Source organism: Chelon labrosus (assembly GCF_963514085.1).
Source record: "Chelon labrosus genome assembly, chromosome: 4".
Taxonomy (NCBI): Eukaryota; Metazoa; Chordata; class Actinopteri; order Mugiliformes; family Mugilidae; genus Chelon; species Chelon labrosus.
The window spans coordinates 23,450,448-23,463,009 of NC_140340.1; the positions used below are offsets into that span (position 1 = coordinate 23,450,448).

Consider the following 12,562-nt stretch of genomic DNA (forward strand, 5'->3'; position numbering starts at 1 on the left):
GTTGGTCAGTGTTATTGTGACCAACTTCTATTGTGCAGGAAAACCTTTCTCTATTTCTCCCAGCCTCCTTACTCCACTCTGTCAAGTTGAATAAAGAGAGTAAAAAAAAAATGAAACTACAAGACTAAGTCTTTTTGCCACCCCCTTATAGAAATAATATTTTTTTAATGAAATGTTCCTCTGTTTTGCTCTGCAGTTTGAGTCAACCTTCTCATGGAACATTTGCTACTAAATTGCTTCCTGAATTACATTATGGTGACAAACTTAACTGATGGTGAATTTTCCCCAGAGGCAATAAGTTATTTTGTCACATTTATGGATTGCATCGGGGTCAGCGTGGAAGGCTGGAACACAAAGGCCCACATCCCGACTCCTGTGTCTCCAGTATTATATCTACTTTAATGTTTCTCTCGCATTTTAGACTTCTATTCCCCCTCCCACAATCGTTCCTCAATTGTCCCTAATCCTTCCTGTTTCCCATAGTAAGGGGTATTCTGAAAATGGTAACAGACAGCAGTTGGCATGTCCAATAGCAGGATTAATTCCAGCTGTATACGTCCATAGAGTCATGATCATGATTATTCTCTAACCTACTCTAGTCGTTTCAAACTCAGACTGAAGCTCAGATAACAGTTTTAGTTTCCTACAGTGATTTTTAAGACCAGAAAACACTTATTTAACACAAATAAAGGTGTTCTGGGCTTGTTGTACTGTACTTGTGTTTGTTTACTTTAATGAAATTTTAACCTTCATTTTAAACACCCTAAACCTAATACCTAACACACCAAAGGCCCACATCCCGACTCCTGTGATTGTTGTTAGGCAGCAACAGTAACTTGGTTAGGGTTAGATAGAGGCTGTGCTTTGGGTTAAATGTTAATTATCATATTGTGTTAAAAGTCACTCTCATTTTTTTGCCGTATTTGACATCATCACAATATCCTCTCCCATTATTTCTCTTTTGCACCGCTGCTTTCCATCTTTGCCTCCAGTATTATATCTTCTTTAATGTTTCTCTCACTTTTTAGACTTCTATTCCCCGTTCCACAATTGTTCCTCATCCCTAAGTCCCAAATCACTCCCGCTCTTACTTCTCTTACTTACAGCCTCGGGGCACTTTATCCTTGTGTGTTTGCCTTGCCTTTAATGTGGGTGGGGTGCGTGTGTGAGGTTGTGTGGCGTCGCACGACATCGAGGGAGACATCAAGATTGCCGGTGGTGAGTAGTTTTAATGTGCGGAGCGTCGACTAATTGGCACAATGATGGGAGATGAGACACTGGCATCAGACTGATGTCACCCCAGAGGGGGGAGAGAGAGGGCGAGGGAGAGATGGAAGGAAGGAAAAAGAGACACAGGGAGGCAGAAAAAAAAGCCAAAAACAGAACAGGAATGAGTGTACAGGTGGTAAAAAAGAAGGTACATATTAGGTAGAAAGTAGGAAAGTGATGGATGAAATGAACCAAGGAGGAAGAAAGAAAGGAAGCATGGAGGGATGGAAGGAAAGGATGAGATAAGATGAAGTCTGAGTGACGAGGAAGAAAGGTTGGGAGAGATTTTGCGTAGAAGAGTGGGAATGAAAGAACAAATAGGAATGGAAGAAGCACAGGTGAAGAGAAGGAAGGAGGCTGGGATAAAAAATCAATAAAATATGTGCAAAATTATAGGTTCAATAAGAGAAGCTGCAAAAAAAAAAAACAAAAAAAAAACACTGAAGTTGAGGAACTACTCTAAGAAATGAAATGACAGAGAAGAGATTGAAAGATTGAGAAAATCTTGAAAAGGGACATGAGGGACATTAAAAACATGTAACTGGATTTTTTTTTCTATTAAGACGAAAGAGCAGAGACAGAGGAAGCAGCAGTGAGCAACGAAGAGATGGAGAGTGGGTGGATTGAGAGAACAATTTCTTCTAAATGTTCTCAAGAGGAAAAGCGACAGAAATAAAAGAGAAAGAGGGAGGAGAGGCATCCTCAGTGATGGACAGGTGGAGATCAGAAGGGAGAAAAAAACAACAACAAAAAAACTAGCAGGATTATCCAAGACAGGGCGAGAACGAGAAGCAGACTTTCATCCACAGGATCAAACTACGACAAAGGAGCCAAGTCTAAAGTCTAAAATGTAAATGAGCAATTTCTTTCCAATATAAGACATCAGCCGCTGCGAGAAAAAAGAAACGTGACACCTACACTTCTGAAATGACTGACAGTAAGGAAACTGAAGAAACTACTGGACTTTGTGGGGACTGCTGATAACTAAAATCCTTGGCTGACAAAATATCACTTTCACATATCCTTACTGCGGCTGTAGGGAGATTGAATTAAGAGAATAAATTATTCAAATACTGACATTCCTCTCTGCAGAGATGTGGCTCAGCAGGCTATTCAGAGTCAAATGACACCTGACCACACTGGACGCACTGGCCAATTTCATTTCTCAGTCGCAAGCGGGGCCTCTAAAACATAAAAAAGAAGTGGCACGAGACATTTCTTGTCCCTTTGTGTGAAAGAAGAAATGTCCTTCAACCAGACCAGCTGGGTTCAGCATGTTGTCATTCATTCACCGTGATGGTGAGTCCCAGAGGACGGCACTGAAGGACTGCCCAGTTCAAGGCAGCTGCTTTGTGTCTGACCCTCACCACCGACTTCTCTGTCAAGTGTGTGCCGAACTTAAAGCTTTCCTTTTTAAGTGGTTGACAAACTGCTACGTCATCAGCGTCATACCTGATTACAACAAGGGATAAGGGGAAAATGCTTTTACTTGTTTACATTCCCTGTAAAAACCGTCACATTCTTCTTAAGCGTGGTTGAGCTCAGGATGCAGTGATGGCACCGCTGTAAAGTAGCGTCTGGGGGAAACATGTTTTGGTGAAATATTTGGAACGGATCAGTGTCACTGGCACATGCTGCTGCCAGAGGGAAAAATGTGACACGTAAACTTATGATGGCAGTGTCAAAAAAGAGATCATGCTATTTCTGCAGCACAATTCTCTTCATAACTCCCAGTTTCCCACGTCAAAATCGCTTTTATCTCAACATCACCACTCTTGTCCAGTCATCTGTAATCTCCAAGCCAATCGGTCCCAAGTGCTGCTTCTACATTCATTACGATTATGTCACCCTGCCTTTCAGACCACTCATCTAGTAGGTCTAGCATAAGCTATAGTATCTTGACTACAGCTTGGAAACAGTATCTTAACCAGTTTTCCCTAACAAATAACCCGTAGAGCATTGTTTGCTCAGTTAGTCGAGCACGAGACTCTTAATCCCAAGGTTATGGGTTTGAGCCCCATAAAGGGCGTGAAACTTACCCTTTATGAGCATTCTTCTTCACATGCCAAAAGAGACTACAAGTTCTAACCTGTGCTAAGAACATAAGTAAAGCTCCAGCTGAAGTGCCTTTTGGGGGCGTGGAGTGTGGAGTCCAGAGGGTCTACCACCATCAACTGGGACTTTGGGTCAGAAAAAATAAATTATATTTATTGGCAACAAATCATGAGCTTCATGAATGTGTGTCCATTTTTATGCCTGACTTCATTATCAAATCATCTGGTTTACGGTGGCTGCGCAGGACCACTTGCTTTTCTATTTACTTTTCACTACCACGCCGCCATCAGCACCCCCACAATGTTCCAACCCATGATCCAAGCAAACCCAAGACTGATTGGATTGACTGAGATCCAATCAAATAAGGAACTCTGATGTGACCGGATTTATGGTCTGCACATGTACAAAGCGCACACACATACACACCTCAGCAGCTCGCATAAGCGTAAGCCCTCACACTTTTAAATGCATTTCCGCTCACAGTCACAGTTGTTCAGTCATGCAAGAATCCCCCACACACACACCCACTTGCACATAGTCTTTCTCCGTATGAGTGCATTGTGGGAAATCTGCTTTCTGGAGGAGGATATTACATCACGGCATCAGCCAGCTCACCCGGCCTCGCTCTCCAAACTGAGTTACCGTGGTTACGGCAGTGGAAAATTAAAACAACCCTCACAGGAGTTCAGAGTATTATGGAAATCTAAAAGCCAAGTTCAAGTTCTGATTGAGTTATGAGAAGGGGACGTGTGGGGGAGGGTGGGCACGGCGTTGTTGTATTTCGCAGACGGTATAATTAGCAGACAAAAAGGAGCAGCAAATAGACACCGACAGATGAATTCTGGGAGTGAGGATTCCCAAAGGGAGTTCTCCTGTGTTCTTTTACTTCTTTCATTTACTGATGAGGCAACGCAAAAGATTCTATTTCTTGGACTCAAGCCTTGAGAAGGAACTGCAGTTACACTACTGTAAACTGCAGACACTGATGTTTGGATACCTACTGGGACATCACTGATCAAACTGTGGCCAAAAATGTCAGTGCTTAGTTTGACTCAAGTGAGCAAGCTTTGGATTTTTTTTGTTTTAGTGTCACCTATTGGGTTAAATGTTGTGTTGATAAAAGCCGCTATTTTTAATTAGTGCCTTTCTAATTGGGGTGCTGGCATTTCTTTTTACAATGCAACCCTGTTAAAATCTTCCTGGTAAAAAATGTCACAGCAATGTTATATCTTCATTATTTTCTAACAGGACAAAGATGAACCCTGAGCTTGAAATGAGTATCAGTAATGGCTTAAAAATAGTCTTTCCTGTAATGATAGGGACTTTTGGAGAGTTGAGACCTACCCCATTGGCTCTGCTCATGGCCTGGTAGTAGATGCTGTAGCTCTTGGCGGGTGATAGAGGAGGATTCCAGAAACCGCCGTAGCTCTTGTTGTCCCCCACCGTGAACGGCTGCACCACTGTCAGGCTGGAAGGTGGCAGTTCAGCGGCGATGTAGTATGGGGAGTCCAAGATGGAGGCATTGCGGAAGCTGACAGGGGCGGAAAAGCACTCAGGAGCTTCGGAGGCGGCACGCCGGGTCTTTGACTTGCGCTCCTCCTTCACAACGAGCTGGTAGGAGCTGGAAACACAAAGGCCAGTTTTAAAGAAACTGCTTGCTTTATCGATTTCTACGGATCTAAGAAGTAAATATTGTAGTATTGTAGAGCAAAGCTTTGACCAGATGAAACAATCAATCACAGCTTTATGGAGAGACTTTAAGTTTTCCGATCAGTTATGTCCTCTTAGCTGTGGAAGCATTTTGCCAAAACTCTTGCTTTTATTCCTGACATAAAAATTCAACTAGTCAAATAGTGCATTGCTGCAGGGTTTTTGAAACAGATACATAAAACAGTGAGGTGTTTTATTTGAACTTATCCACACTATCCACTTTCCACTGACAAGATCTAATCTGCTGAGTACTTTATGTCCATTATGGCAATGAAAGCGTTAGCAGAAGAGGTCTCTGAAGAATCCACACAAAAAGCATTACTATTCTTTAAAAAGGATCCAAGAATCACTTCTTTTTCTAAATGGTAGATATACTTTGGAAGCAAACTTCCTAATAAAGTACCTGGCAGATTATTTCTTGTGCTGATTCAGCATCAAAGTCTGAATTAAAAGTCCAAATTAAAAGTCCTGACATAAGACAAAGAGAACCCTAACAAATAAAACAGCAGCTAAATGTTTCCGGTTACTGCTGATCTGTCGTCTACAGCAGCTTGGAGGAATTTTAGCCCAAAGAGAACCACTTCAGTTCCAAGATGTTGGACTTCCTCACATGAACTTTTTGCGTCAGGTCCTTACACAACCTTTCCATTGGATTAAGGTCAGGACTTTGAATTGGCAGTTCAAAAACATTCATTTTGTTCTTCTTTAACCATTATTTGTAGAACCACCTGTGTGTTTGGGCTTGTTGTCTTGCTGCATGTTTCTCTTAAGATTGAGTTCACGGACACATGTCCTGATATTTCCTTTTGGAATCTCTTGGTATAATTCCGAATTCACTGGTCCATCACTGATGACAAGCCATCCTGACCCAGATGCAGTAAAACAGGCCCAAACAAAGACAGTACCATTCCCATGTATCACGGACGGGACGAGGTTCTGATGCTGGAATGCAGTGTTATTTCATCCAGACATGACGCCTCTCATTTAAATCAAACTATTATGTATATATATGTGTGTGTATGTGCATCTGTGAGAGAACAGAGAGGACAGACATTATGAATCTATTTGAGAGCCCACATATGTTTCCCCCTGCCCTGTATCCATTTATGTGTCTGTACAGTGAAGGTGTGTTCACGTGTGTGTGTTAGTGTTTGTGTGTGTGCACTCTAACAGGTGCTCCTCTACGTGTATGTGCTTTAGCAGGTGTGCTTGTGCTTCTGTGTGTGTGTTCTGACACGTGTGTCGATGTGTGTTTATATACTTGAATGAAAGTCCATCTTTGTCAGTGAATGTGAGCTTCCATTACGCTCAGAGAGGCTTCATGAATGGCTGAGGGCTCCTTTAGCGGTCAGGACAAACGCAGCGGCCCTCCGCAATTACCTCTGTCCTCCACGCCAAGAACTCACTTCACAATTATATGCAATTAGGGAAATGTATGTTTCTGTGAAGGGGGCCGCGGCCAATTATCCCCGGTTCCTGTTTGGCAGCTTTCATAAAAGATAATTGCTGATGACCAAAGATGAGTCTCTCTCTTTCTCTCTCGCCGTCACTGTCTTTGCTGTTTCTGGCTTTCTGGTAAAATATCCATTTCAAACTAATGGCTTTCAAACGCTGCACAACGGATGATGCAGTGGCCTAGTACAAGGGGCAAAAGGGCATTGTTCTTGCATTTATGTGTGTGTATGCGGTCCATTAGATGCTATACCATAGTATATGTTTGCTTTAAAGTGTATGCTAACCCGTGTTGATACCAATAAGTTTGTGTGTTACTGTACTCTATTTGATAGGACATTATGAGACTGAGGAATATATGGAAGTGTTTAAATTCCTCGTATTTCTTCCTGTTAACCATGCAACTTTTGTCCTCCCGGATCAAAAATTACACAAACTGACTATTTATAAAGCCTAAAATATAATGTATCACCTAATTCTGTTACAGATTTTTAGCCAACTTCTTTTAAACTAACTGCTATACATCTGTCACTTCTTTGCAGAATCCATGGACAGTAGACATTTATATCTCCTTCTTCTGTAACCATAATAATAATAATAATAATAATTTTTCCTTAATTTATCCCTAATTGGGAACTTCTTTATCTGCATTTAACCTTTGACCCTACAGTCCCAGCCTCTGTAACTCCACAGCTTCCCCAAAAGGCACATTATACGTCTGTAATAGTTTTGTGTGCTCCACTTCATTCTTACGTTCTAAGCATACTGTATACCCATGAAGCTTCTCTCTTATTAAAATTTTCCTAAAATGAATGCTGTGTATCTACTGTTTGCGTCCATTATCAATCTCCTGTGTATCATGCACCACCTGGTGCCATGTATTGTTTTTTGTTTTGGCATGTTTATATGCTGTGTGTATGCTTTATCCAGTTGTATGAAACAATTTGTCTGCTCTTTTCTCCTCTCCATCCGTCTTTTCTGTCTGTCCCACCTCCCTTTTACATTCTGTCCCTCCCAAAGAATGAACTAAACTGACTTGAATTGAATGCAATCATAAGCATTTGGCTACAGATAATTCAGATTTGTAAATGATTCTCTCCATGCATCTTTCTTCGCGCGTGAGAGAGTGTGTTTGCAGCATGTGTTCATTGGCATACTCGTACAGGCACATACTGTACGCTGACAACCACCGTTAACCTTTACAGCTGCCACCCGCTGTGTGCTCTCATATTTCGTGAATACGCATGTGTATCCATCTGAATGCTTGCAGATGTGTGTATTGGTGTGAGTGTGTGTCTCAGCCACAACAGCTGCTCTTCCTAGCACTCCCATTTTGGTAAACATTCCTTATCTCAGCTCCTGAACTTCAGATGCGCTCATCTCCCGTGTAAACAAAAATAAAATAGGCAGCAACTGTATATTTGCTGGCACACAAACCAACAGATGCCTTTTTTCCCCCTGCCACCTCGCATTAATCTGTTGGCATTTAAAATATGTAATACTCGCACAAAACTCACATAACAAGCAAACACATGGAGGGGCTTACCACGCGTTGATATACAGATAAAGATGTTAGCGCTGATAGTGCGGACTAATTCAACACGAAATATATTCGCCGTGTGTGGGTGATTAATGGTGAGATAGGGTATGGGATTTGCAGAAATTAACACTAAACCACTGACCCACACTCACATTTCACAAATCCATTTCCCCAAGTCTAAATTGAAGTGATATATATTCTCCTTGTCGAGGTTGTATTTCCCTAAAGGCTAGCGAGAATAATGTTCTCCCCTACACCAATTAAATGGATGAGATCACATGTTCAAAGTGAACTTTTAATTAAAAAACACGCTGGCTGGAAAAAATGAGGAAAGGAAGAGAAATAAATTAGCTGGGTGTCTGCTCTCTGTATTGTTTTGAGCAAGTGAGTACAGTGGACTGGCGACAGGAAAAATAAAACATAAGCACGTCTGATACACCGTAAGTTCCTGATATAAATATTCCAAAGAGACTGTGCAAAACATGATTGGCAGCTGTTTACTGGCTGAATAAAAATTTCAAGAGTTTATTCATGAACTGCAAGCGAGCCATCTGTGCAAGTATATATACTGTATATATGTAAAGTTTGTGTGTGTTTATTTATATATTTTTATGTGACTTTGTTTTCATGTGTTAATGTCCAAATTCTGTCCCTAGAAACTTGACGGTAAGATGTTGCTATGGAACTACAACTGAAGCAGTGAAGTATTAGCCAAGTTACCAACAGACATCTGGGACCGTCATGTCCACTTGGACCTGTGCCTCCGTAACACTGCATCTAAAAAGCTATAAGGCAGAAGTGACTAATGGAGATAGGTTTCCAACTTGGTACAAAAAAAAAGTGAATTCCTTTGCATACAAATTGGACTCATATGTGTGAGCGACTTTAATGGCTTTAAAAGAGCCCCTTGAGGAAGACAAAAGGAAAGTGGATGAAAAGAGAAAAAAGAAAGGCAGGGGAATTTAAAAGAAGGGTAATAGAACAGTAAAGAAATTAGAAGACAGACCAACTATGTAGGAAATTACCTGATAGGTGCTCCACGGGACTGGGCGGGTTTCAGCAGGATAGTGATAGTTGTCTCCGTCTCATTAAGGGGAGCCTCTGACTCATATTCTGGCATCATGGGGGCTGAAAAAAATAGAAATTGAAATTCAGTATATTGAAGGATGACACAGGTGGAGAAAGAACATTTCTTTTTGAAAAAGAAAAAGTTTGAAAAAATCACCTTATAATTACTGTTGAAATTTAACCATAAACCGAACAGCCGCAATATTAAAACCACTGACAGGAATAACATTGACCATTTTGTGACAGTTCAATGTTCTGCTGGGAAACTTTTGGACCTGGCATTCATGTGGATGCTACTGTACCACCCACCTAGACCAGACCAGACACCCCCACCCCATAGCAATGACACTCCTTGATGGCAGCAGCCATCCCCAGCAGGATGCAGCCTGACACAGGCACACACACAAAAACAGTTTAGGAACAACTCAAAAAAAAAAAAGCACAAGGCGTTGACCAGGCCTCCAAATTCACTAGATCCCAAACTGATCAAGTATGTGTGGGGTGATCCACAGAGGCCTCTCCCCTCAACCCATAGGACCCGAAGGCCCCCACTAACAACATTCTGTTACCAGACACCACAGGACACCCTCAGAAGGCCATGTCCATTCTCTGATGAGTCACAACTGTTTTGGAGGCACAAGGGAGACCTACACAATAATAGGAAGGTGGTCATAATGTTATGCCTGATCGGTGTACATACTGTACTGCAAAACTGAGTCTGTGATAAGATTCAGACACACTGTCCTCAACCCACCTAGGACTTTTAAATATAGTGTAGTAGGCAGAGATTCAATGAAATATCAGTTTCAATGAGTTAAATAAACATAATATCAGGGCATAGAAGCAATGCAAAGCAGGAAAAGTCTACAAACTCATTTATTCATGCAGGCCTACAGTGCAAATGTGTGCACATCTCAAGGCAAGCTCGCTTTTTATTTTATTTTTTTCGAGATAACGTTAAAGAAAAGACGTCAAATACCCGAGGTAACACAGTAATGAAAACATAATTTGTAAAACCTTGAAAACAAAACAAATTTACCGCGCATGTCTAACGGTTGTTTTGTTCTGACTTTGATATCATATGTTTACAGCAGTGATCTTATCAGGTGCTAAGGTGAAAGGACAAATGAAGGCCTTAATCCAAAAGGCTTAACAGACAATCTATTACATTCAATATTTTTATTTCACATCTGCGGTGCCCTCATATTGGCGGTGCAGCATGAACGCCTGTCCGAATAAAACGTCAGCTCTTTTTTCCCCCCTTGATTGGTGTGGCATTTGGGTTATTAACACAAACCCAACCCCTCCTTCTCTGTCCATCCATCTCTATCCGTCTGGAGCATTTAATTTAAATCTCTTCATCCTTCGGTCCCTGAATGAGATAATGAAGATTGGGGATGGCGTGACATTTGGAAGGAGACATATCTGTTATGTGTGGTGGAAGGACTGTGTTTCTTTTTTTTTTCCTTCTTAGCAACATGTTGTTAAGATTTGAGAGGATGATGGAGGAGTGGAAGCTCAGTGGAAAGGTCATGCTAAAATCACTGTAGGTGTTGACAGATAAGACGAAGCGCACGGCCCGTTAGACTGCAGCCTTGTGTGGTTCAATCAGCACTTAACACTGCAAGAACTCACAATTCAGTTGGGTTACTTCACTGAAAGTACATTCCCTGTGTGGTAAGATCTATCTCAAATACATAGGTATAATTAAAAAAAAGGCCATATTTCTCATAAACCCCACATTGTCTTGCTCTGGCATTAAACAGATTCTAGGACTGAGTAAGTGTGACTGGATAAATATGAACATCTTTCAGTATGAGGCCTCTCCTAGACCAGACCAGGTACCCCCACCCAATAGTAATGACACTCCTTGATGGCAGCAGCCATCCCCAGCAGGATGCAGCCTGACACAGACACACACACAAAAACGATTTAGGAACAACTGAAAAAACATGAAAAACAGCACAAGGTGTTGACCTGGCCTCCAAATTCACTAGATCCCAAACTGATCAAGTATCTGTGGGATGCACTGGAACAAGCCTGATCCACAGAGGCCCCTCCCCTCAACCCATGGGATGTGAAGGCCCCCACTAACAACAATCTGTTGCCATACACCACAGGACACCCTCAGAAGGTCCATGTCCATTCTCTTATGAGTCAAAAAACTGTTTTGGAGGCACAAGGGAGACCTAAACAATATTAGGAAGGTGGTCATAAAAATGATGGGAAAACAGTGCAACAGTTCAGAATAATGTTGGACTTGGAACTTGTATTTTTGGCTCAGGGTTACACTGGGTGGCTTAACAAATATACTGATGAAAAAAAAGGTTACAACTGCCTGGATGACCACGAAACAGAAATAACAACAAAATGCAGAGTAAAAACATTAAGACATATGATTTGGGAAGGGTAAAAAAAGATGAACCCTTGTAGGAAGTAACCAAAGGGAAGGGGAAAAGGGAAAGTGTTTCAGAAACAGAGAAAGAGAGTTAGTAAAAGCTGGAGAGAGAATGAAATAGTGAGTCAGAGATATAAAGGGCAAAGAGAAACACGCAAAGAAAAGAAAGTGAAGGGTTTTTATTTTCCATCAGTCAGTGTGTCATTTAAACAACAAAGGACAGCCTTCTCCAAACAGGAACAAGAATGGAGAAGTCCTCTTGTTGAAGAATAAAGAAATGCATTAACATGTGAGGACATTTCACAGTTCTTGCCACGCAAAACTTGATTGTTTTTCCCTTTTTTTGTGGTGCCACTGACATTTTCTTTGGACAGAGGCGGGTGACATAAACAGAGGGTTACAAATGGAGAGAAAAAGTCAGACAGATATGAAAACGGTCACCCAGACAAAGAAACAAACAAACAAAAACACAGACCGGCACATTCATAGAGAAACTGACTGACATGTCAGCCCACCAGCTGGCCAGCAAACAAGGCTTCACTGCCTCTACCTGCTATTATTGTAATAATAAGCATGGGCCTGTCACAGTGTCTCTCAGTGATTATAAAGAGCAGATCAACAAATGTCACCAGAAGAGAAAGATCTGTCATATTGTCAGAGCTAAAGGTGATGTTTACCTGCTATCTTGGTGGTTATGCGGGTGGTGACAGGCGGACCAAAGCCCTTGTTCGTGGAGGCTTTGAGGGTGAAGAAGTAGGTGGTCCCTGGGTAGAGCCCCACAAACAAATGATGGGTCTCGTTCCTCAGCTTGAACACTCGTCCCCTCTGGGTTGTCAGATCAGCGCTGGGGTCCAAGGAGCTCAGTGCCTTGTAGGTAATCTGAAGGCAGACAGTAGAAATACAGTTTCACATTTAAGCTTCGCTCAGTTTTCAGAAGTCGTTTGTTTAATCTTGGTTTAAATCAGTAATAATCATATATTTTTTAAACACTACAGGTTGACTGAGAAAACTGAGTATTATGTCTTCAACAATTTGTTCAAGTGACCATTAAATCTTTGTCTGTTTACACA

General features: G+C 41.5%; 1 protein-coding gene across 1 annotated transcript in view; it reads right to left on the reverse strand.

The window, feature by feature from the left end:
- ptprt (protein tyrosine phosphatase receptor type T) overlaps positions 1–12,562 on the reverse strand; it is a 336,883-nt gene that overhangs the window by 125,688 nt on the left and 198,633 nt on the right. The window contains exons 12-14 of the mRNA XM_084543813.1: positions 12,170–12,371; positions 9,052–9,154; positions 4,669–4,945 (exon numbers count right to left, since the gene is read on the reverse strand). Of these exons, the coding sequence (XP_084399939.1) occupies positions 4,669–4,945; positions 9,052–9,154; positions 12,170–12,371 (582 nt within the window). The remainder of the gene's footprint in view (positions 1–4,668; positions 4,946–9,051; positions 9,155–12,169; positions 12,372–12,562) is intronic.